We start from the raw sequence: 26,388 nt of genomic DNA, 5'->3' as shown, positions 1-26,388 counted from the left end.
ACGTCCCCCCCTCACTCGACAGTGAATTGTTAAGCGAGGAGAGAGAAAAAAGAGGGGGTACAGAATGGCAAATGGAGTGTGTCTGGTGGCTTGATCGAGATTCATTTTGCAGCTGCAGTTGGAAAGAGTTTAGAACATTACAGGGAGATGGGAGATATGGTGATGCGTAGGTGGTTTAATGTCAAAGTAAACAGGTTGAGAACAGACCATTTAAAACCCTATATTTCTCTCTTTACTGGGTACATTCAAGAAGAAATCATAACATAACTGTAGGAGAGGCAAAGAACTCATCTAAAGGAGCTCTCAGCAAGTCTCCTCCCGGACAAAAGTCCACCTCCTGTTGGGCTGGGTATTGATCAGGAGAGGAGCCGAAGATGTCACCACACTAAATATTTACTGATCACACACAAATAGCCGGGACTTGAACGATTTTCTCCTGTGAGGAGAGTAGAGAGAGAAGGGTAAATCATTTTATTAGTGTGTATAAAGCAAAGAGCACACTCTGGCTTGGAGTGTTTTAAGATGTGTCTTCAGCTGGATGAAAAGAGTTAGGGAAATCGATATCAAGTGATTAGGCGACCCAGTAGAGAGAGGCTGTGAATTTCATGGATTTGGCTATACCAGGATGGGGAAAAGAAAAGAAAAATATATCGGGAGATTAAAGGGAGGAACCCATTGTAGCAGAACCAATAAAAAAATAATACCCAATCAGCCCGAAGAAGGTAGGAAGAATAAGACCCACATTTCTAAAATGATCCCTATCAGCTAGGCAGAGGAATCAGGAGCACACATGAAATAGACAAATAGGAGGCGAATAGGAATTCTATAAGGAAAATACAACTAGGAGAAGGACATAAAAGTTTGCCCCACCCACATGTAAAGCAATGACTGAAACACTGAGAAAATGGTGACAAAAGACATAACAGCGAGAATAAAAAGGAGAGGGTTGGAGTATATGATGGTCAGACTTTGAGATCAAGTTGAAGGGACTTCAGTTATCTATCTCCGTCAGGCAGGAATGTCTTTAATAACAGCAGCTACAGTCAATTCATCTCAGTGGTGGGATTTTGTTCCCACCCCCTAAAATAAACGTGGTGAATAAAATAGATTTTAGTGTTTAACCACAGCGCGTTATACTGTAATAACAGCTCCTCTAGTCTGTAATCTAGAGATTACTGCATTTCTAAGGTGACCACGAATGGCACTTCTGAAAAAGACAACATGATTAAACTCTGCTCTACACGTATGAGTATTTTAATTCGGATGGGGATTCTAATGCAGGGTCTTCAATCCCAGCAGTTTTTAAAGGACTATTCAATTCTGTCTCAGGTACAATCATATCAGTTGATGTGTGGTGGTAGGTTATGTACAACTCTGCTTCAGACAGTCATGGCAAGTAGCAAAGTATACAAAGGTAGAACTCGACAATGACTCTGCCAATCAACCCTAAGGTAGACTATTTAAAGAGTCTGGTGAATTTTTGCATAGAGTAAGTGTTATTGTCTCCCTATTAAAGGGACTAGCTGCCGCGGATATCTTTTCTTTGGGGGAAAAACCCAAACAGGGTGTCACTGAATAGAACTAAGTCAATACGACCGAGAGAAAGTTTTTAGAAGCAGCTCGAATGATGCTATTTTCTGAGAAGGATGGAGGCACCTTAAACTAGGAGCCTCAGAGCAGAACTGATGGGAAAATGGCTTTTCACTTCTCCAAGTGCTAATTTTGCTACCGGGATCAAGCACTGGAGTTAGCAACAGCTAGGAACAGGCAACTGGTTACTTAATATCTAAGAAGTGGCCGAAAAAAATGGCTTTTCATTCCTTTGTGTGCCCTTAATCCAAAGGCTATTTTCTCCCTAAATTAAGGCTACGGGGTTCATACTACCCTGTTGGATCACTAATGCAACAGGAAACCCCAGGATAGATACAGACTAATTAACAGTTTTCCATAGCTGAAGCGGTTTTTAAGAATCCCAGTGGATTAGACCAATATGTTCAGGTGTGAGGCCAGCAGGGCCTATAACGCCTCCCACTATAATCTTATAACCTCTTTACCTAATTCCTTAGATTGCAGATAGGAAGAGTCTGACCCTCGAGGTCGTAAAGAGCTTGGTTTCATTAACCCTTCCCGCTCCAGCACAGAACCAAGGTTAACTACGCTAATCTAAAGGGTGTGTGTGTGAGAGAGAGAGAGGGAAGAAAGGAGATTGCAGTAGTGTGAGGTTCAGTGTGGCTGCAAGGTTTAAGAACTCTGATCCTTCTTATTCCTTTTTTTTCTAGTACGAAGGAAAATGGAAATGGAAAGAAAACTGTTTTGCCTGCCTGCCTATACATATATAACATCCATGCATAAACCTTATAAATATATGCACACTTCGGTAAAACAATATTTTTGATTTACTTCATTGCAAATTTTCTTTTTCCCTACTTTTAAAACGTGGAGTAAATGAAGTATTCTAAAAATGTCAGATATTGCAAAAAGAAAAGTATATTTACCAGCTCCAAAACAATCGCTTTAGATTGCTCTCCATAGTCAAATTATAACTTTTAAAGAAGAAATCTAGAAATAATTCTCAAAGTATATTTGCCTGCTAGCACACCTGGCTGATATATTAATAGGTAGTTGCAGTGTATTGATTCAAGATTAATCATTGATGTTGAAAGTTAATAACTCTCAGATTGTATCTACATGCCGATATATGTATTTACACACACAGAATAACACTGTAGAAATTTGCATTTTTGCTTCATATTCTCTGTTCTTAAATCTTTTAACTTGATATTGAATTGTATCTTTGAATGCTATCAAACTACTTTTTAAGCAAAGAAATTGTTTGCAGGTTTCTATGTATTTCACACAATATTTGTCATATACAAATCTTAACCTATACATTTGAATTGGGTTTTTTTTATTTGCTTGTTTGCTTTTTCCCAGTATGAAGATAGAAATCTGTTAACTGCTGAGGCAGGTGGGTACATTTTTGGTGAGTATGTTTAAATATGATCTCTGCGTACTTTTATGTTATTTTCAAATTAACAAGATAACTGGAATAGCAAAGAATATGAATGATAACTGTAATATGTTCCTGTCTATTTAACACACTCTGATTTTAGAATATAACTAGATTTTAATCCATCACTCTGCTAAACAAAAATTTTAAAAAAAATGTAAACCGCCCCAATAATAGTAATCATTACCTTCTATTTTTACTTGTCTTCCTTTCAACAGACCTAATAATGAAGTCTTTCTAGTGGCTTGTGATTTTTAAGAGACAAGTCCAAAATAATTAGCAGAATCTTAGGCAGTATAGAATCATATACTTATTAAATATTCAGCTTTAAAATAACATTATCAAATATAAAAAAGGAAAGCTTTAGTTTTATTTATAAACATTCTGAGGTTCTTTTAGGTTTTATTTATTTATTTTTTTTAAAAAAAAAACAGAAACAGATTATTTAGGGAAGCAGTTACTACATTCTAGGGCCTGCATTAGGCATTACTTAAATAGAAATACAGCTATCAGAAATATCCAATAAGCCTAGACAGGGACAGACAGATGTACACACATAACCACAGCTGAACCACATGACATGAATTTAGGAATTTTTTTTTATCAATTACCTATTTATAGCCTCTTAATTAAAACTTCCCCTCCTCTTAAAGGCTGAAGCTTTCTTGGAAATATTTTAAATGCATATTTTAGACTCTGTGTTCTGAACTGAATTAAGATGAGCTATTTTACAATAGTGAAATCCTTCTCTGTACTGCCTATCAATCTAGTTATACATTTCTTCACATTTCCTCCCTTATTTTTGCAGACACCATTTTTAAAATGGTGCTAGTTTTGTATGAAAGTCTAATTTCTATTTATAAGGAATTAATCAGTCTTATAAAAAATCCTTTGTGTTTGAGATAAATTGAATGAGATTTTATCATGTTAAAGAATTAAACTAAACTGAAAACATTAAAGCAAGGGGATACCAGCAAACAGTGAAAAATGGCAGGTGTGGCCTTTCATGAAAAGCTTGCCTTATATCAAGAGCCAGGAAGAACAAATTTTAAAAACTAGGACCAGTTTTAGGTTTTAATAGCAAACAATTACATACAACTTTATTTCCAGCTACAGTATTTAATTTGATCTAAGTATTATCTGATAATGAAATAACCCTATTTTGGATTTTAAATATATTAGTGCTTATAAAAATATTATGGTTTTAATCATATCCTAATCTTAGGTATACTTAAGTATTCAGCCTCCTTCGGACACAGACCAGGTAGCTGAAGTCAGTGGAGTCATTTCAGTCCCTATATTTACCCCTTTATATTATAGTATATTTTGTTACTAAATCTAAGAAGTCTTGCTACAAGAGGGAAAATAAATTCATAAATCGAGTGAGATCATTTTCGACACTAGCAATTTAGTGTTATGCAGAATACAGTTATTTACTTCAGCCATTCTTTACACTTATATTCAGCAAACATCTCTGATAGTGACTTGCAAATGTCATTTTGGCACTTTTAAACCTTGCACAGTTCTTCACCTAAAAATGAATCCTTTTGACCGACACTGAGCAGTTAACCTGCCCAATGTGTTTCAGATCCAGTTGCAGTGCTTCATAGGGAGATGAAATTGTCATCCAAATAGTAGAACCTGAGAACTGGGTTGCTTTAGAATGGGAGGGGATCCCTAAAAAAAACAAACAAACAAAACCCAAAAAACCCACCCGCAATAGTACAGCATGTAATACACCAATAAAACAGATTTGATAACATTGCTCATGGGCTTCTCTACCACAAAGTTTTCTTAATAATAAACAAGAAACTTTATCCCAGCTAAATTAAAATAGGGCAGATGTTGGGTATGGGTCAGATTATCCAGCCTTTCACCTCTTTGCCTTTGGCACAAAGGTGCCTGACTTTTTCTTCATACTATGTCAGTTTCTAACTCTAAGGTATTATTTCTTCCCGAGCTTTCTACTTTTATTTTATGTTATTTTACTGTCTAAAATTCAAAGTATTAATTCAATAACAAACATTCTACTCTTTGGATTGCTAGACCCAGTTAGTGAGGAGAAGCTTTGGATAAAAGTTACAGATCTGTTAGCTTAAAAGAAAAGTAGGAGCAGTAGAAGCTGTTCTTAGATAGCTCAGTTCTGGCTGAGTGGTAGATAACTTTATATGATGATGGTAGCGGCTTCAGTACAACTGGCTTCCAAGGCCTGAGACCTTTAAATTGTTCCCGTGCAGCATGTGTTCTAAATGTTAAAAATGCAAAAGGTCCCATCACTAGAGGTATTTAAAACTAGATTAGACAAAGCCCAAGGAAATATAGTTTAGTGGACAATCCTGTACAGACAGGGGTGGGGACTAGATTATCAAACAAGCCTTTTCCATCAACTGTTTACAGATCAAGACTATTAAATTTTGATGCCAGTACAATGTTATGAAGAAAAAGCACAGTTTTGTCCATTTGGAATAACTAAATTTAGGCTGATATAAGGCACAAATGGAGAGAATTGCCAAAGTTGATGTTTGGTATAGTTTTGCATGGTAGAGTTGATAAAGGCTGGACACTATATGAAAAACACTCCTTGCTTTGCAGCTGATGATGACTTGACACTCAGCTTAGTAAACAACTGTTGAAGGTTAATCAGGATTCTTTTCTGAACTGGATATTTAGAAGGAGGAAAAGTGAAAGCTGTTTCTTTCCCCCAGCCCCCCCCCCTTCTCTTTTCCAAGGCATTGCTAACTTTTATGATTTTTTTTCCTCCTCTTTTACTATCTGTCTTTGTGCCTCAGGGCCAGTGAAAGAACACTGCAGATTCTAGATTGCTTTCAGAGTTTGCCTTTGCTGATGATGGATTACCATGTCAATTTAAACGGCATAGGATTAATTTGTTTCAATGATTTCTCTTTAGGCTGAATGCCAGCCTTTTTTCTATCTCTCCCCTTGCTCTTCAGAATGATAATAATAATAAAACCTTTAAAACAAAACAAAACAAAAAACCCTATCCATATCCCACTTTAAGAGACAATAATAGAAATAGACAAGTTAGGTGTAATGTTGCAACAGAGTTATAGGTTTGAGTGTTTTTATCTCATTCTAAAAGGCTGAAGCATACAGTCAGTCACATTAAAATGAAATTGGATCCAACGTTTATTCAATAAATACTTGTCTTGTAGGTAATCCAGAGCAGAGTGCTTTTGACACATAAGGACTTAATTTGTCTTGGATAACAAGTTATTAATATGGCACATTTAAACTTGCCACCTACAATAAGGTCATTTAGATCTATAACATGACTCACAGGATGGTTTTAGAGAACTTCATAGAAGCAAGAAACAACGTCTGAGACTCTGTCCTAGTTCTAGAATGCTGCTACATATTTATGCATTTTACTCATTGTTTGGATCTGTTAAGGAGAAAGTTCACGACAAGATTTTTGTGGGAAATGAAGCAGCTACTCAGAGATCAAAATTAGGAAAACATCTCCAGCTTTTCTTTTAAAACATAACTGAAATGTCCATGTGGAGTAAGTGACTCGGTTTTCTGAAATAAATAATCTTTAAAGTTATGCTGTCTCTGCTAACAAAGTCATTGCAGGTTTGAAAGTGAAGCTAACAACGTTCATTTCTGGGGTGAAATTCACATACATTTTACATATACTTTGTCCATGTGGTTTGCAAATTACTTTTCTTTCAGTAACAAGCAAGGAAGAGCGAGCATAATCTACCCATAAATGTTACTGCTCTAATTTGACTGTGCAATGTTTGTTCATGCATTAGCTGCACATGTAAAGAGAGGTGTGTTATATGGTGGTGATCTACACATAGCTGAGCACACATGGATGCTTTTGGGATTGTATTGGACTTCAAAACCAAAGTGGTGTGCAATGACCTGTTTAAAAAATTGGTAACCTGGAAAAAGAATAAACTCAGTTTCAGTCCTTCCTCTACCCAGGCCTAATAATGCCTGTAAGAGTTGCATTATGACAGATATAGTTTGCCTTGTGGGCATGCTATACAGAAGACACTTTTGCAGCCAGTATCTGTAGTTCCACAGTAACTGTGAACTGTATTATGCTGTTTTAAAAGTTAAAGGTTTTGGCTGCTCTCAACATAGTATATTTTGTTTCTATAAGAAATAAAATCTCCATTGGAGCTCTTTCTGGGGAAAAGGATATTACACATAAGTTGAAAAATGCAGGCAAGAAAGGCTAATTGAACGAAAAGAGAGAATTAGGTTAAAAAATAGAGTGCAATCTAGTATCACATTTTTACTAGCGTAACCTGAAATGAAGGTGTCTCAAAGTCCCTAGTGATGCCAGAGTGTTTAGATGTTGGGCACAGATGGAGACACCTATTGAAATGTGTCTGAAGAAGATTAATAGGACTTGTCAGTGTTGGGAAAGCACTGCTTTGCTGTAAATTTCTACTAGCACAAGATGAATTACCGATGAATGCTCAGTTATCAACCCCATCACTATCATTCGACACTAAATCAAATTGAGCCGTTATCTACAATCAGAAAATTTCTTTTAAAAATAGGCATACACCTTTAGGCTGGAACTCTTGAATAAAAGCACCCCAGAAGACAATACTTTCTGTGTTTTGTGTGTCTCTTCACTAAAGGATATATTTTAAAGTTCTCACACAAAAGGCTTCTTTTCAATAATGAACTCCAAATGCAGTGTACAATTGGGCTTGTCAAATAACAGAAGAAGTTATTCATAAAATATCAGCTTCATCATATAACATCTTTACTAAAAGCCTGATCCAAAATCTACTAAAGTTAATGGGAGTCTTTCTATTAAGTTCAGCAGGCTTTGGATCAGGTCCTATATCTCTGACACAAGGATTTTTGCCCCCCTGGTGATAATGCATAGGTTCCCCTACTTTGGAAGACCATGTATCCTAACCACATTTTAATGCCGAATATTGGTCAAGACTCATGATATAATAAATAAATAATAATAAATAATAATTATAATTAATAAGATAAGTAATGATCATAAATAACATATTTAGGAAATGGCAGCTTAATACAATGAAATGTGTGTTGACTGACTGAAAAGCATGTTGAGCAAGAATTTTTGCTTCCATCCTTTACTGAAGACTTGCATAACTATAATGAAAATTTACCAGCAAAGGGACCAAATCTACTAGATCTTCCTTTACCATCTTGATTATTATAATTAAACAATATATTTTTCATTCAGTTCTGAGAAATTTCTTCTCTTTACTCAGGGATAGTAATAATTTTGCCCAGCTGATTTATTCTTACATGTTTCTAAAAAGTCAGCTCCCTCTGGCACCTTTTCATTATTATTATAGCTAAGAAGAGTCACTTATGTTTAGGGAGGAATGCCAAGGAATTTTCCCTCATCTGATCTATGTTCCCAAGCAAGGGCATAATTCCCATTATGCAGAATCAGGACCTAGCTATGCAAATTTTAATAATCATTCAATAACTTCTCAGCCAAGGAATATATCCATCTTTACCCTGCCACCTTATCTTACCTGTAGTTTACATCACCTTTTACTAAACATATTACATGCTGTTTACCATGGGCTGCAGCTGGAAAGCCTTTGTGTTTCCCACCCCAGAGCCCCTCATTGACCACCTACAAAATTAATTGGATAAGTAGTAATAGTGGTTTACTTGTTTATGTTCAAATTCTGATTTTCATGAACTTAAGGCCAGATCCACAATTGGTGTAAATTGGTGACTTTTAATGGAGTTAGTAGCGGATTTACAGCATCTGTTTCTTCTAATTAAACCCTTTAAAAACCATTCCCTGAAATTAGTTGTAGGGGAAGATCCTTTAAATATGTTGGTATTATGTAGAGTATCATTGCAATCTTTAACTTTTCAGCAGGAAACATGCAAAGAGAATATTAATAAAGTTCAGTGCAGTGAGAAGCTAGCTAGAGTGCAGCGTTGGAGAATTATGAACTACTGAACATAATCCATACACTCCATTTGGTTACTATAATACTCCAATCTGTATTTATTACCAACCCACTCTGATGCTTATACAACTAAATTTGCTAGATTTATACACTCTAATGGTTCCACAATGGGAAAAACCTGTGTTCTTTATCTCTCCTTTCCTGTCCCAAATAACCCCTTCCATATACACTCTAGGCTTTTCTAGACCTTGTCTGGGTTTAATCACAGGCTGCGGGACAAAATGTGCATTATTAAGAAATATAAATATTTTCAGAAGCAATCAAAGGGTTGAAAGATTGATTCGGCATGTAGATTGGATTTAATTCGAAGCAGCTTTGTTCTAATGAGGACTACTGGGATACAAAGACAGCAGCCGGTTATGGCCACCAGTTGGGAACTTTGATTCATTACAATAACCTGTCAAGAATTTCAGCTAATCGCTAGGTACTAAGAAACACAGTGCTGGGTAGCTGGAGGTCTATTGTTTTCAACCTCTCCCTCCAGAGAACAGATTTACATTTCATATTATCTGTTTTACAGCAATGACAATTATGTCTAATTTCTTGCTGCATATGGGGCCAAATCCTGCAGTCTCTTACTCAGGCAAAACTCCTGTTGATTTCAGTCTGAGTTTTGCCTAAGTATGGAAAGACTTGGCCATGGATGAGACCTGAGTCAGTCAGAAATCAGCATAACTACATTGAATTAAATGGATCGGCACTAATTTAGACGGCCTGAGGATCGGGCCTGGTTAGTTTAACAGTGACTTTCATAGCAACCTTTTGGGCCAAATTCTGCTACCCTTACTGATGTAAGCAAATGGGACTATTCAAGAAGGAAGGTGCTACTCAATGTGAGTAAGAGTGGAGAGATCTTGCTCTTTGTTGGCCTGGAGGCTTGTGTATTTTTATTATTGTCCCAACAGAAATTAAATGCCATGCCTATAGAACAGGGGCAACATAGAAAACCCAGTAAAAATTGATAAGAACCATCATTAACAAATTTATTGCTTTCCCTTTAGACTGTAAAATATATTAGGAAAACTCCTTTGGTGCACAGGGGTAATATGTCACAGGTACTATTAACTTGGGGAATGCAGGACTCCGACAGCTTTACTAAATGTAATGCATACAGTTAGAATCACAATACATACAGGATCAAACACTGACTAGTTCTTCCCCCCACCATCACTTTGTCCATGCAGGCTGAGAAACCCTGATTTCTCTGAACTGTTTCACCCATCCACAGCTGGAATTCCAAAGTGAAATGAAAATGGCTTTAAAATCAACACTACATGGGAGCCTGAGAGAACAAGTTTTCCTTTGTTGTAGGGTATAGTATTATTTGCTGTAGGTTTTTGATATACATTCTAAATTAGGCCTGCAAAGGCATGCTTCATCTTTAATTCATCACTCTCAGCTGAAAGAGATTAGCAATGTCTAGCACGCACCCTTCGCATGGTGCTGACCTCATCAAGTATGGCCTGAAATTAATTAGCCTCATTCATTCCAAATGGAAAAGGATAATGGAACTGCATTTTAGAGATGACCATCACAAATTGTTTGCAGCATATTTAAAAGCCCCCTCTCTTTTAAAACTATGTAGATTAAAATTCTTTCCAGCACTTGCAAATCAGAGTTATCAAGGGACCAGGAGCAGAAACGGCTCAGTCTTATTTGTGGAACTGGAAGTCACATGGTGAGTGTGTGCGTGTGGTGTGGCTGTAAAATAAAGAAGTTTGTCATTGGCAGAACATCTGGAATTAAGTTGATATTTCCAGGTGCTCTGGCATAGCTGGGCATCAAGCACATGATGTTTAAACATTCTTTCGCTGGATCATTTAAATCAATATGAAATCAGTGTTCCTTTGTCATTCATACATGCAAAGTGCTAACACAAATTCCAGGTTGGCTTTAGAATCCTACATCATTCATTATCTAATTAGAAATCAGAGCAGACCTGAAACAGCATTCCTTTGAAGCATCCTGGGCCGCAGCTTGGGATACTTTTATTGTGTGACCCACATCATGTTGCATCCTCCAAAAGTCTATGGGCTAGATTTTAATGGTAGTTAGGTACCTAAAGATGGAGATAGGCACCCAAGTGTTTTTGAAAACCCTACTAGGTGTTTACCCTCATATTTAGGTGCCTAAATACCTTTAAACATCTGGCCCTGTGTCCCTTTCCAGACACTCCACTAGCATTTTAAACTATTTCTGCTGATTCTGTTTAATCACTGAAACATACCATTTGCCCTCTAAGGGTAGTTCCCACACCACCAACGGGGGATGAATCAAGACAGGCCAAGGTTCTGAATATTAAATTTGCTCTCTTACTTAGCCAAATATTCATTAGGAGACTCAGGGCTCCGAGACTGATTGTGTAAAATGGTTTTTTAAGGGTAAGAGCTCGGTGCCCATGATTTTAATCAGGCCTGGTCTAAATTTTATATTTCCTGCCCCTCACAGTAGCAGTAAGGGAAGAATAAATCCCTAAATGCAGGACTGGAACTAGCTAAATACTGATCTGATACAACAGGGTGAACTATAAGTCCATTAATTTCAGTATTCTGGCTCCAGCAAGTGTCCTGTGCCCGATACACCAGAGGAAGAATATATTCATAATGCACATGGCCAGTGCTGAACATGGGGGAAAAACACTTTGTGATATCCGCTATGACCACCTAATTCCCCAAAACAAGAGATTTAATTACTGATCCTTTAGCACATATAATACAAATATTTGTCCTGCTAGTGTTCCCACTGAAGTTCTAGTGACTTCAAGATCAGACCCATTATTGTTGGTCATAAATGAACTTGTATATTGGCTAGCTGTACCCAGAATGAAACCACTCAGCTCCTTAAGCTTCCAAGTTAAGGTTAGCCCAGTAAAAGAAAAATAGACGTCAGAAACAGAAGAAGAAGAAATCAGACCGTAGGTATAAAGCTAGGGGAAGCACAGGCTAGATTAAATTGTTATGTTAGCCTGTGTAGTGATTTAGTGATTTTTTTTTTTGTAGTTTTTATCTCAGCTCAGAACTGTTTCCTCCTAAATTAAACAAAATGTTGACGACATGAGAAGTGAACTGACCCAAAGGTGCACCAATCTGGTTCCCCAGTCGTCTCATCCCTGATCCACCGACTGCAACAACCTATCATTTTGGAATATTAAATGTTCCTCATATCTTTCATCTTTCCAAAGTTCATGTCACATCCTCTGAGCTGGACACTTGGGATTTACTTTCCTTTTTGGTTTCTCTGTTAAGATCAAGAGACTTCTGATTCTGCAATGAGGTCAGCTTGAGTGGACGCAGGCACTCAAATGAAGTCCCAGAGGCTGGACAGATTTGATGATGAATTTTAGCAGACAGAATCCCTGCCCACTGCAGGTACCTTCTCTCTCGCTGTCCCATCTCCCAGCTCTCCAGGGACCAAAAAGAAAATGGTGTTTTTTTTAGTTTTTATCATTTGCAGACATTTCATTGGCATCCAGTTATGTGATGTGGCCCATGGGGGATGAGAGATCCAATTTAAAAATGATCTGGATACATGCTTTTAGGAATAAGTACGTTTCCAAATAAACCAAGCTTTTTAATCTAGTCTTTACTACATTAGTACTGCAAATTAATATACGCTACACTCAGAGATTCAGATGTTTGATTTGTCATAATTAAATATTGTTTTATTTCTTGCATAATAGGTAAACAAAAAGGCCTACTTGCAACCTACTAGTTTTTGAATCCAATCATTCAAGATACAAGTTAGCCAGTGATTTTAAAAAACTAAGTCATGATGCTTATTACTATGGATGGCCCATTTTATCTCTGGTGTAATGCCACAGACGACTATGGAAGTGCACTAGAGATAAATTTCACTTGTTCTTTTTAATATAGACATCTTGTAATAATCAGATCACTTTTAAGTAATACAATTGGATTACACAGCTGGATTCAAAAAAACAGTTTTGCGTGTACACAGATCATTTGATTCAGAAATACAGGAAAACTCAACAACTGTTTTACAGTGGATATCACACTAGACTACAATTTAGAATCGTGAGAAAGGAAGGAATCTCCCCCTTCTTCCCCACACACATATTCTGCAGTTAGGCAGAATGTAATTACCAACACTGGAATTTGGCCACAACACTATGAGTACACCAAGAAAATTTTTGCCCATTGAAGCAACAGTTTACTCACTTTCAATAACGGCATTCATGAGGCATTGCAACAGATGGCTTACATCAGTGGGTAACCTTATGTACTCCTGCTGGCTGCCCTATTTGAGGCACAATGTTGTGAGTTCAAGATGGAGGATCATCCTTAACTCTGAATGCTCTTTTGTGGGTTTAAGTCAGATCTTTAGCCTAGGCAAGGATTTTTGTTGTCATTCTTTTTGAGGGTAGGGGAAAATTTTGTTAATGCATACGGATAGAAAAAAAATGTTTATACTGTATCAGGATCAAAGAGTTATTTGTACTCTTGCTGCAAGTCCCTGAAGCAAAGCTTATGGGGGACTTTTTAAAGGCCCAAAGAGCAGTTAGTCATCCAAATCCCAATGAAAGTTGGTGAGAGTTTGGAGCCTAATGACCATGAGTGTGGAAATATCCCTTTATGGTGATGTAGTGCTAAGTCGGGCCTTTTTGGGCTTTGACTCATGGCCTGTATGTACTTGGCACTAGAATCACTGACATGCTGTGGGTTCTCCTTCATCACTTGTGGCATTACTGAGCCACTCATATCTAGCAAGCATGCACACTACACAGAAAATATGTTGATTAAGAGTGTGAAGCAGTCCTTTACCACACTTAATTTTCTTTTCTTTTCTTTTCTTTTCTTTTCTTTTCTTTTCTTTTCTTTTCTTTTCTTTTCTTAATAACACCAACTATTACTCCTTGGGAGTAATTACCAACATTTCTATCAGTGACAGTCCTAGAAGACCACAGCCAGTACTTGCTCTCTTCTATCCTGAAACTAGGCAAACTATTTCAAATGTTTCTAAGTCAAAGATTTGGGCTTGAAGGCTAACTTTATATATGACGCCTCTCTTGCCAGTTAGAGCCCTGCTTATACAGAGTCCTCGCACACAGGCTAGGGAATTGAAATCAGAGGGGCTATTTGAATTTCGGGGTGGTGGTGGGGAAAGAGTTGGAAAATGACTAAACTGGCAGCACTGGAACTGTTGACCTATGAGGGAGTTCGGGTGTGGGTGTGTGTAGGGAAATCCCTGGCCCTGGCAACAGTTGTTGTGCCATAGGACTAGTTGTACATGGGGCTTCATGTGTTACTTCACGTCAGACTCTATAAGACCTAGGACCTAAATCCTTAACAAACACAGTACTCGTGAGCCCCCATGTAATAAAAATATGGCTGAATTCTGCCATGCAGTCCCTTTGAAGTCAAGGGGACAGATCCATGGCCTACCCTAAGTTCTCCTTTGCACTGCTCCAACGCAAGCCCAGTGTCAAGCTGCGCCAATAGGGCAGTTAAGGGTTCCCTTGACATAGGAGAATCCCTCTGCATTATGAAGCTGGTTTAGCAGTCTTTACACCATCTGTTCCCCTACTGTAGGATGGGAGTGTTCAGGTTTGGGCTGGTGATGAGAAGGGACTGTGACAGGGACTGGCGGGTGTGGGACCAAGGCATACAAGGCCAAAGGGACTGTCATTCCAGCTACTGCTATAACTTGTGACAGGCGATGATTCAGCTCCCAGCTGACACAAAAGACCGGGGTGGCACAAATGTACCTTTGCCGCATCCCCTCATCTGCCCTTAGTGTGAACCCAGTGAAGCTCAGGGAGAAGTTGGTCCATTGACTGGATATAAGTTGGGTCTTGATAAGGTACAGTATGAACCAAATACTTCCTGCAAAAATTAGTGCACTGTGCAGGCTACATCTAACAAATAGGTTTAATATTAGAGATGAGCAAGACATTTCAGATAAAATAAGTCTCCACCTGAACCTACACCTGCTTCTCAAACTAAACTCAATCTGTTCCTTTTCTATCCATTTTCTGGATGAAGAAAGCAATGTAGTGGTGTTGCACCATAATGAATCCTGCTTCAAAACCTGAAAAGTGCAATGGGTGCATGCTTAATACACTGAAAAATAAACAAATACCATAAATGGAAAGCCCATATTTTACACTGAGTGTTAATGGATGTGCATGTGCGTGGAAGACTATTGTGGTCAGAGACTGCTGGAATAAAACTGAAATAAGTCATCAGATAAAATAAAATGTTCCCAGTGACACTCTTAGGGGACCATGCTCCTACCTAAAAATAACACTGGAATTACACACAGAAACACTCCCTGGGATCTGGCAAGCACTTCTAAGTGGGCTGTGCAGTCTGCTCAGTTCTTACAGTAACTGTGCATGTTAAGTAAACACACAGCAGTCACAGAATGTCATCACAAAGAATGGACTGATTAACAGCACAAAATTATGTGGAATAATTTAAACTTTATATCCGCACATGAATATAGGTCTATATATATTAATGGGCTTCCCCTCTGCCACAAGCTGAGTTGTACATGGGTGCGGTTTGAAAGAGAGGCTGGGAGAATGAGAATTGAAACACAGGGCCACCCGTGGATAGCTCTAGAGGATGCTGGTATTGCTGTGTGATAGCTATAGATGAATGATTGTTTGTTGTGTTTTCTGACAATGTGGTGTCATCTCATTCCTTCAGATATCCATGATGCTACAGTATATATACAGTGTAGTCTGAAAGTTTAAATATATAAAGAGAAGTTTAAGAATAAAATCCCCTGGTTAATGAGTATTGGCAAAGGCTGGTGTAAACTGATGTAGCTCCCATGGAATCCAATGGAGCTATGCTGATTTACACCAGTTAAGGATCTGGGCCCTGCTTTTGCTTCTTTTACTCTGTCAGAACACTGCACTGAAATTGGTGGAATAAGAACGGCAGGATTGGACCATGAATGAGTGGCTGAGTTAGAAAGCAAATGAATTCCTGCCAAAAAGTTCAGCAATGATTCAGAAGTATGTAAAGTGTCTGCTTTGAAAAGTGTCAAGTAGCATTTGTGACCAATTATCCAAAATGAAGAGGGGCAGACTTATGTTTACACATACTAATCTGCAGACAGAGTTTGAAAATTACAATTCATGAACTTGTAACATTTTCCCCCCCAGTCCTGGCACTTATGCATGTGCACATTTCCTTGTGATTAACAGGAAAACATTGTTACAAAAGTGCACACATGCACGCACGCACACACACACAGAGAAAAGCAGAGTAAAGGAAACTGCCATGTGGCAGCAAAATAATTAAATATTCCATGATACAAAAAAGATCATGGATCATTATATGAGTAAAATAGCTTTATCAGTTAGGCTGAAAAATTATGCATAATGTGTCTGGATTTGTTATTTTTCCCCCAGCTGTGAAGCCCTGGGAAATAATCTACACAAAAGAATTTCGGAAATGAAAGCTGTCTCTGCTATCTCCTGTTTAATTAACACAGGTATACCAATTTTACCCCATTTATCAAGATATTACAGATGAAACTGTAACTAACAGATGAGAATGTTACCATTAGGGCCACAAAGCATGGTTCGAAACGAATCCTGGTGGCTGTTGCATTGTGGGCAAGATCAAGCTTGTTGACTTTTTGGCCAGGTCTCACAGGTTTGAATGAGTTTGTGATTCAAATTTAGGCAAGGTTTATTTTTCAATTGATAAAAGTTTATTGGGCCTTATCCCCTCTCCAAACTTAACCCTAAGAATGGCAACAGCTTTAAAAACGATCCATCTTTCTTTCTAACAGGTTCCTGATGTTAAGGGCCTGACCTTAAAAAGAGTGGTGCACAGGTCAGGCTACAAGGGAGGATATGGGAGTAAGCTACCCCTGACCTGCAACCCTACCAAAAGCAGCTATTTTAATAGCCCGTGCAGTGTTTTCCTGATCAGCACCTGAAGAGATGCCTTCGAGCTAATTCCCAACATATTAACTCTATGAGGGCTGAATGATATACTGTATCAGTATGTATATTCCATTTCCAGCCTGGCTGGAAATACTTGATACCGTAAGAGCTAAATGTGCCTTTTAAAGCACCCAAATAAAAGTTCACAGATGCTGCATCTCTTCAGCTCCCACTGACTTCATTGACATTTATGGGTGCTCTGCACATTTGAAAGCCAGGCCACTTACATCTAGGTGTCTAAATATAGATTTAGGAGCCTAATATCAGCCAGCCCGGTTTGCAAACTTCTGATTTTAAATTCCCTATTAAGAGAAAAGGAACAGCATGGTTTGCAGGCGTGCAAGCTTCTTTGTCCATGTGCCTCAAATCTTGACCTAACAAGACTCATCACTGTGGATGAGTGGGTGGCTACGTCTTCATGGCCCACCCATGTCCTTAGCCTCTCTCCTAAGAAAGTCAAAAATGGGTGATCATTAGTACTAACTGTGTCACTTTTTATGGTGAAGCTGGCACTTATCTATCAGTAAACAGACAAAGTTGGCCTAACTCATTTCACACTAAGAAAAGGAGGACTTGTGGCACCTTAGAGACTAACACATGTATTTGAGCATGAGCTTTCGTGAGCTACAGCTCACTTCATCGGATGAGCTGTAGCTCACGAAAGCTTATGCTCAGATAAATGTGTTCGTCTCTAAGGTGCCACAAGTCCTCCTTTTCTTTTTGCGGCTACAGACTAACACGGCTGCTACTCTGAAACCTGTCATTTCACACTGGTCACCAAACAGCCTCTGGATAGTAATGGCCTTTGGACCCTGACCAGCTGTGCTGGATTTGAACTCGTGAGCTAGAGATGAAAGGCAATATATTGCATTACAAAGCCATTGGGCTATCCAGTCCCCTGAACAGACACTTCATTAAGATAAATAAACAAACACTTCCAGCCCGTGTTAAGCAAGGAGTGAAAAAAAAGAGGAAACATCTGCAATTGTGAACGCTTATTTGTAGCAGCTGCCTTAAAGCAACACTGAAGTTGGCTGTAGCAATGTTGCAGTGGTGCTCTAGAACACTTAAAAACCAGCCTGATTTTCTGATAATTAAAAAACACCTGCAATATCCATTACATTACCTTTGGCGTTCCCTTCTCGGCACCATTCTGTTCCCTCATATCTCCTCGAGGAGGCATGTCTGTAAAGCATGCAAACCTTAAGAGTACAGCTAACTAGTGAATTATAAGTAGCTAGGTGTTCTAACAGGTTCACAGGGACCCTGCAGGGTGTGCCATACCCATTTCCCAGGATGAGATGAGCAATGTGCCGTTGCATTACAACACACGGCCTCATGCCTGAAAAATAATGGCAATCAGTCCTCCAGTTTCCAAACAAGCTTAATGTTTTATAGGGAGGAGAGGCAAGACTATGTAAGATGTTCTCAAAATATCCATTATTCTTCTACTTATGTCTGATGAAGCTGTGCTTGGGGCATGATTTGAGTGATGGGTACCAGGAGAATCACAGAATCATAGAATATCAGGGTTGGAAGGGACCTCAGGAGGTCATCTAGTCCAATCCCCTGCTCAAAGCAGGACCAATCCCCAACTAAATCATCCCAGCCAGGGCTTTGTCAAGCCTGACCTTAAAAACTTCTAAGGAAGGAGAAGATGGATCTAAGTCCATTTTACCTTTCCTCAGGGCATCTCAAGGTCAGATTAGCCTGTGGAGTAATTTAGAGCCGCCTCAGAGATACTCTAAAGTACACCAGAAACAACGTCTTTCTAGGGGTCACTGTGCTGGGCAGGATTACTAAAGCACAATGTGCTCTGGATATGCTCTCTCAGTCCCTACCATGTACATGACACCAACATAGATGACACCTGTTGGACAAAGAGTAATTGGCTTAATCTGCAGCAAAGGAGATTTAGGTTAGATATTAGGAAAAATGTTTATAAGGATAGTTGAGTACTGGAAAGGGTTACCAAGGGAGATTATGTAATACCCATCATTGGGGGTATTTATGAACAGGCTAGACAAACTCCTGTCAGGGATGATCTACGTATACTTGGTCCTGACGCAGCAAGAGGGGATGACCTCTCTAGGTCACTTCCAGCCCTATATTTAGATGATTCTATGACATATACATTGTGAAGAGAGAGCTCTGCCAGCTATGATGCCAGCTATGATGCCCAAAGATTCTCCCTATGCAAAGAGAGTCCACAGGAGGGAGACTGAAAATTTCTTTAAGACACTGCTTTGTTCTTGTTGTCTAACCTTTAGGAAAAGAAAAACACCACAAATTGCCAGTGTGCAGTTCTCTTATTTGTATGTTATGCATTTAATGCAATACAGTCTGGAAAGCAACTTAGTACCAGTTATTGGGGAGGAGGAGCACTCTTGCATCCTACCCTCCATTGAAAGGGAGAGAAGTGGAGATACAATGGAAATGTGTATGTCTTTGATGTGCGTTCATGTTGTATACACCAGTGCCTATGCCTGAGTCATTTAACAACAAAAAACTTGCAGTCAAAAATACCTTGAAATGCTGATATCATCCTTGTCTAGATGTTCACAATCAGGCATTGTCACAAGGGATCAAGGGATAACACAACAAAAATCCAGATGAGGTATCCATACAAATGGGTTGACATTAAACAGCATTCAAAGTTCCTTTACTTTACTGAGGAAGAAGGTGGGGGATAAGAAAACAGCAACATAAAAATCTTTGTAATATATTATAGAAGCAATGAGAAACCTATGTAATGTTTGTATTTTTATATTGAAGAGAATCCACTTCTGTTGCTTGAATGTACTGAGAACTGGAAAAGGATGGGCCTAACCAGGATGCATCCGTTAATTTTCCTACAGTCTCACAAACCAACACTGATCCTAATTAACTGGAATTGGTCTAGCTTGAATGAACCTGTATTCTCAGACTGAGCCAGAAAGACTCCCCTTCACTTTTTCTCTTTGCTGTTTCTGACTGAGAGACATGAGACTCTCTTTGAAGTTTGCATTTGCTCGTTGCATGATATGTTTGTAACACTGTGATAGCAACAGCTTTTGAATCACAAATACTCTTGCTTTCCATTTTCAGCCAATAAGGTGCAAGTTCTTGTTGCCCAATCCCCACCTTCAGCCAAGGAACAGGTATGAGTAATCCATTGAAAGGAGAAAATTAAAGACTAGAAGGTAAGCAAGGACTGAAGTAAAACAGGCATATTCACGTGGCAGGAAATGATTCATTTTTATACCGAAAGAAGATTTCAGATGGGAGTTCTCACCGTCTTGGAATTATCACAATGGCTGGGGCTTGATTCACTGCAAAGACAAATACATAATTTATTCACTGTTTAGTATTATTATTATTATTTCACTCTGGGATCAAGGGGGAAATAAAGTTGGGTTCTGAAGGAAAAAGCTCCAAATTTAGGCACAATAGAGCAAGAGTAAAATTTCAGGGCAAGTGGATTCATGTTCAAGTTGGAGTTTCCCCAGTGCCAAAGTCTATCTTTAATCCCCAGCCCAGCCATAACGCTTTGCTTGACCATTTCTTGTTCTATTCAATAAAGCATATATTGTTATCATAGCAAGAGCTGCGTCATTTATACATCAAAATATTTTATCAGTTCAGCCCCTTGGAATTTAGCATTTCACTTGTAAGGGATCCTATAATACACATTAGTTATGCAAACTCTACCTTCTGATGGGTTGAGTAATTTTGTTATGCTATTTGTATTTTACAGTGCATTGAAACATTTCCTTGCATTTTATCTGAATATCTTAGGATGTTGCAAGGAAATAATACAAAGATGAAAAAAATAAATTTTAGCATATAATATGGACACAACTTACATGCATTACAGTCTCTTCTTTGGCAGCTGTCATTCCAGTCTAGATTGTGAGTCCTGCACTCATGTTGGCCTCATACCTTTGCTGTCCCATCAAAATCAAGAAGCAAGAAATGGCATAACTAATGTGTACTGTTGAAATCAATGGAACTCCTTGGGAGCACAGTTCTACTCAATGTGAGTTAAGGTTGCACCATTTAGTCCTCTAGTAACTGTTATTACTATTGCTACTTGGAACAAACTTTATTAAGTAGTTTTGACTTATTTAAATATTTAAATGCATTATTTGAAACAACAAAACTACTAATATAATTCATTCGTTCTTTGACTATGTGATTTGTCCTATCCTGGGTATCATGAAGGGTTATTCTTGCCCCAGCTAACATTCATTCTATCTATCCATCTAAATCTTCCAATGGAGAGCCTCAGATTTCACTTTATGTGTCTGCAGGTAATACACAGAGGGCTGCCCAGACAATGACAAGGTTGTATGTAGGAGGTAGAGATAGCAACACAACTAGATCTAGTATCAAGACTCAAAGCCTTTCTAACTTCTAGAGGGTTTGATGCATTCACTGAAGTCTGGCCAACATGACCTGAGGGTATTTGCATTGTTGAGAAGCTTCCAACCATTCTGCCTCCCTTTCTTCCTCTCTCTATCCTCAACAAGTCCTGGAACTATCTCTGAAGACATTTAAGGTAAGAAAGGGAGCATTAATTTTTGTTGTGGGCAAGAAGTTAATCTATTTAGTTATATCTAGGATGTAGTATCTAGTATTGTAGCACCCGGAGCACAAAACACAGTAATTCTACAAAGAGATTTCTATAGGAACTCTGCCTCTTCCTTAGGAAGCTTTGCCCCTGCCTCTTTCTCTTTTTCTTTCATTTTTGCTGTTCTCATTCCTTGTCTTTGGTTATTGCTAAAAAGCTTTTGTAAAACCTGAATATGGAGAATGTTTTGTTTGGATTCAGTCTTATCCCTTCCAGTACTTTTGTTCCACAGCTGAGGACACAGAAACCAAGAATACCTTAGCTCTGGCTCCTGTGAGTTTTGTCTAGCCGACTGTAGGTGCATCATCCCAGAGAAACACAGCTGTCACTAGAGGACACTCTCTGGTGTAACCAGGCGTCAGCCCATTTGAATGTCATATGATTTTTTCTCTCTGTCTTTTCCTGCTCAGGAGGAAAGCTGCTGCATTCTGCATAAGTGAGTTTAGTAACCTCCATCTTCAACTCTGGATACTGAGAACTGCTAAGGCCCAGCCTAGAAATGATGAACACATAGATCATTGTGGCCAGATCCTCATCTAAGAGTAAGTAGTGTAGTTTCCTGTCAAACTATCGGAGGAGGAAGTAATTTCTTGCCCCTGTTGCTGCCTTGATTTCCAGGATCAGTGGTGAGTCCAACAAGACCCCAAGGCTTTGTGACTGATGGTCAACTTCGGTGAAACACAAATGCAGGGTTTAGTTAGTAAATTTCTTCACAGACTCAGACATGCAGGGTTTGTACTGCCTAAAACCACATGGAACTCACCTGTCCCCAGATTTCATCACAAACCTCAAACTCAGTGTAGGTTCAGTGAAATATTCACTGAAGTTCATAAATCTTTCAAATGAACCTAAGCCAAACCATCACCCATGGTAGATTCTTATGGTTTTGACATTAAGATCAGGCCAAATACCCAGCAGATTTTAGAATGAGTTAGGCTCTGAGATATTGAATCCATTCTAAACATGAAACTTGGAGTAAAATGGGGGAGAGTGTGATCTTCATGCATTGAAACCAAAGATAATGTGTTTCAGAAATTTGAAGGCCAGAAGACCCCATTATGATCATCTAGTCTGAATTCCAGCATATCTTGGAACACAGAAATACACCCAATAATTTCTGCATCAAGCACATAATTTCTGGTGGAGTTGTTAGCTCATATCTCTTAGAAAGATATTTATTCTTGAGTCATAGATGCCTGTGAACATCAAGTTTCACATTTTTCCAGGTTCAAGTAAGTGTGTTTGGGGGCTAATCTTAGAGATTTAAATATCTTTAATGTCAATGTGGGAAATCTGTCCTTGCATATGGCAGATGTAGGTATGCAGCTGAGGAGAAAGCCAACAGCAGATTGAGACAGAGAAAATCATATGGCATCCTCAGCAAAATGTCTCTCCTTTGTGTCTGGGGCTTTCACGGGGATTCTTTTTACTGTTGTTTTTGGAGCCACTATTTGGTTTATCTGAAGCTTTTGAAGCCACTATTTGGTTTATCTGAAGGCTCAGTTAACTGGTGCAGATTCCAGAGGGAAAGACTTTAGGGGCAGATCCTTCACTGAGGATGACTAGGCTGGTGAGCCTGTGACTACTGAGACCACTGTTGTGTCTAATTTATGTACACACACCTGATCCATTGAAGTGAATGTTACTTATGCTCTTAATGAAAATTATACTCTTAGAAACCTAAATGTGAATTTAGGAGAGACTAACTGTAGGCTCCTATTTTTGACAATTTGGGCTTGCGAGTTTTCTGGGGCAGGGACTGTCTTATTTGTTGGTACAGTGCCTAGCCCGGTGGGCCCTGATCCCTGGCTGGGGTCCTTAGGCACTACCGCAATAGAAATAGTAAATAATAATGGAGCTAATTGGCAGAGCTTTGTTGACTTCAGATGCCAATTCACATCAGTTGAGATTCTGGCCCTGTGTCTTTATTCATCACCTGGCATGACAGTCTCCCTAAAACTAGTAGATATGAAGTGTAGGAATGAAATGTGACTTGGGAGATAGTGTTCCCTAGTGGACAGAGCACTGGAGTGGGATTCAGCAGATCTGAGGTCTATTCCTGGCTTTGCCACTTGTGTGTTGGCTGACCTTAGACCAGTCACTTTAATCTCTCTGTGCCTCAGTTTCCACATCTGTAAAGTGGGGATAAATGATACTTACCTCTTTGGTAAAGGGTTTTGAGATTGACTGATGAAAAGTGCTGTAAAAGAGGTAGATATCATTATTGCAGTCCTTAGAGCATGAAGAGGATGGACTTCTGATGGAGATGATGCATTTAAACAATGGGGATATACATGCGTGTGTGAACACAGACATGGATCTCTCTGCTTTTGGTTCCAGAGGCTGAAGGTTGGCTGTCGTGGAGACCAGAGAAAAAGTAACCAAAAGAAAGGAAAAGAAACACTGGAGAATAAAAGTACATTTGAAATGGAAGAAATCTACATTTCAATGAAAATACTTTTAAGCCATTTCAAATGACTGAGTGAAATAATTACAAAGTTTGGAAATAGAGAACAGTAGCTTTGATATCTTTTTCTTTTGTGAAGCAATTAAAATAAGCAATTTTTTCAAATACTAAGCAGAAAATTGCTAATGGCTGAACCCAAAAGCTTTCATTTCATTCTTGGGGTCTTTTTTCTTCTAAAAAAAGACCAAAAAATATTAAGGTGGTTTTCTAGATAGATTAGTGCATAAAGCAGTTGTTAGTTGGATGTCATAAAAACTACAGCGGCACAGAATAGCTGAGATTAAGAGCCAGATTTAAATCATGCAACAGTCCAGTTAATATCAATGTATAATTAAGAAAAGCATAAGAAGTCTGTAATGGTGGTTTGATGGAAAAAAACTCTAATAGGGTTTCTTTGGGAATTTTCCATTTCAGTTGCTCTTGTAGATATATAATGGATTTCCTACCCTGTCTTTGGCATTCGCGGGAATCATCCAAAAGTTAAAATCAAGCCCTAAAATGGAACACATGTAGACAAATTAGCCTATCTGGAGAGCGGTCTTTATAGAATGACAATTTGAGCTCACGCTCAAAATTTAGTACAAATGTCTCAAATCTGGTGTGAAAACGCTATTTGCCATATAATCTTAAGTAATGTAATACTAACCCATTTCCTCACCTTTCTAATCCTGTTGAAATTCCTAACAATTCAGAAATATGAAACTATGGGTGATTAAACTTAACTAATTAGTCTATTTAAATGGCAAGGTTTTCTCTAGTCATGTATATTAGTAGTACATTGAGGTGGGTTCTTCCATTGCTGGCAGAGAGATTTAGAGTCCACGGTTCCCCATTAATGTCATGGAGTTTCATGAATCTCCCACTCTTCACAGGATAACTAGAACCCTTGAATGAAACTAAAGGGGTAGCATCTGCCGTACCATACAAATCATCAAGGAAGTTTGGCCAACTACCCCGTAGGACAGATGCTGCTTTTATGGTTGTGCCTTGAATGTCTAGGGTGCACTGAAGTTGTAAAATGAAGGACAGTGTGTAGCTATTTTAGCATGTACACAACTGCTTAGCGGAGAGGAGAGAAGGACTGGCACTGGATTAAAGCACAATATGTTTGTTGCCATCACTTTGTTTTTGGCCCAATGAAAGCTGAGGGAACTATCTCCAGAGTCCAGGAAGATTGCAAAATCAAAATAACCTGGTACCTCAGGAGCAAGCACAGAAGGGAATCATTTTATAAGTCATTAGAACATATTAGCCTATAATACACTGACTAGAGTAAAACAGGGTGCATTATTCCATCTGTTTATATATTCCTTTCCAATACTAAATCTGTCTGGAGACCTTTCAACATTATATTATTAAACACTGAAAGTTTTACAGTCACATTCTCCATAACTGCTTGAGTCATCATGGTCCAGATCTTTTTAAATGGTTGCTCAAGACAGAGCACTGGTGATTCTGAGCGCAGCTTTCAATATATTTATGCAATTCTTTGAAACAAACTCAGTTAACTGAGTCTTTTTGAGCAACTGTTCATAACAAAGGTAAGCTATACTGATAAAACATGAAAAAGGGCTTTCAAACTTGTCCGACGCACACAGCAGATAGACCCCAAATGGGTGAAGAAACTTTCTCCACTCCTGCACAAAAGCCATTCATCTTTAGAGCTCGCTTTAATTGTGTTCCAGCCCCCTCACATGGAACCCAACTGAGAAGATTGAAATAAACCAATACACCAGTTACCTAGTTACAGTAAATCTAACATATACATAGAAAAGATAGAATTTCCTTTACTAAAGTCCATTGCAATTGAAATTGCTTGAAGATGAGTAGGTGGACCAGGGGATAGATAATGGGATACAGATCTTCTCATTTCTAGGTCTCTAATCAAGTGCAGCTAGACAGTGATGCAACAAGTAATTATCTATCTGATGAAAGGGAGAGGTAACACTGTGGGACAAATAGGTATATGCCTTTGGATATGAAATCTGAGAGTTGAATGGACATATCTAGTTTGTACAATCTGTCAGGAATCCTGCAAAGCCTAGTTTGGGTATAAGAGGGAAGAAAAAACATTTTAACACTAGGTAAATTTAGTTCTATGAAGGATCCTAGAGGGACAATGGGAATGAAGTCCCGTATCTTGTGATAAACTATTCAGATCTTTCCTATCTGACTGCCTCCTGCTATCATCCTCCCATTATCCCTCCCCACCTCTTCCCTTTATCTATATCGTCCCTGCCTCTTCTGCTCCCATGCCTCCAATTCCTTTTAGCATCATATACCCTCCCACACTCAAATATATACAATATTTTTGCTACACGTCTCCATTTCCGTCTTTGTATACACATATATGCAGTAGACTGCAAAAAGGCACTGAAGAATCAGACCCAATATATATCTATGCATCGT

At 38.6% G+C, this 26,388-nt stretch overlaps 1 protein-coding gene and 1 long non-coding RNA gene across 29 annotated transcripts in view; one reads left to right on the top strand and one right to left on the bottom strand.

The window, feature by feature from the left end:
• Window positions 1-26,388, top strand: part of LOC140895064 (uncharacterized) — a 131,925-nt gene that overhangs the window by 4,620 nt on the left and 100,917 nt on the right. For 12 of the 26 annotated variants that reach the window (XR_012154071.2, XR_012154074.2, XR_012154069.2 and 9 more), the window contains exons 2-8: window positions 2,935-2,983; window positions 12,219-12,341; window positions 16,358-16,440; window positions 19,988-20,082; window positions 20,757-20,918; window positions 21,193-21,440; window positions 21,923-22,054. This is a non-coding gene — a long non-coding RNA (uncharacterized LOC140895064). Of the gene's footprint in view, window positions 1-2,279; window positions 2,378-2,934; window positions 2,984-12,218; window positions 12,342-16,357; window positions 16,441-19,987; window positions 20,083-20,756; window positions 20,919-21,192; window positions 21,441-21,922; window positions 22,055-23,742; window positions 25,311-26,388 lie in introns of those variants that run through there. The other 14 variants (XR_012154068.2, XR_012154067.2, XR_012154061.2 and 11 more) reach the window with 11 other exon arrangements.
• The window catches only part of LOC144930928 (uncharacterized), a 67,760-nt gene continuing 60,824 nt past the window's right edge, over window positions 19,453-26,388 (bottom strand). Inside the window, exons 3-7 of one of the 3 annotated variants that reach the window (XM_078854674.1) lie at window positions 24,426-24,472; window positions 23,807-23,866; window positions 23,673-23,712; window positions 20,145-20,211; window positions 19,453-19,570 (exon numbers count right to left, since the gene is read on the bottom strand). In XM_078854674.1, coding sequence (XP_078710800.1) covers window positions 20,171-20,211; window positions 23,673-23,712; window positions 23,807-23,866; window positions 24,426-24,472 — 188 coding nt within the window. In that variant the 3' untranslated portion in view covers window positions 19,453-19,570; window positions 20,145-20,170. Of the gene's footprint in view, window positions 19,571-20,144; window positions 20,212-23,672; window positions 23,867-24,425; window positions 24,473-26,388 lie in introns of all 3 variants that reach the window. The other 2 variants (XM_078854673.1, XM_078854672.1) reach the window with 2 other exon arrangements.

This window comes from Lepidochelys kempii, chromosome 10, assembly GCF_965140285.1.
Source record: "Lepidochelys kempii isolate rLepKem1 chromosome 10, rLepKem1.hap1, whole genome shotgun sequence".
NCBI classification, from domain to species: Eukaryota; Metazoa; Chordata; order Testudines; family Cheloniidae; genus Lepidochelys; species Lepidochelys kempii.
The sequence above is the reverse complement of the archived record's forward strand: the minus strand, read 5'-3'. Positions and strand labels throughout refer to the sequence as shown.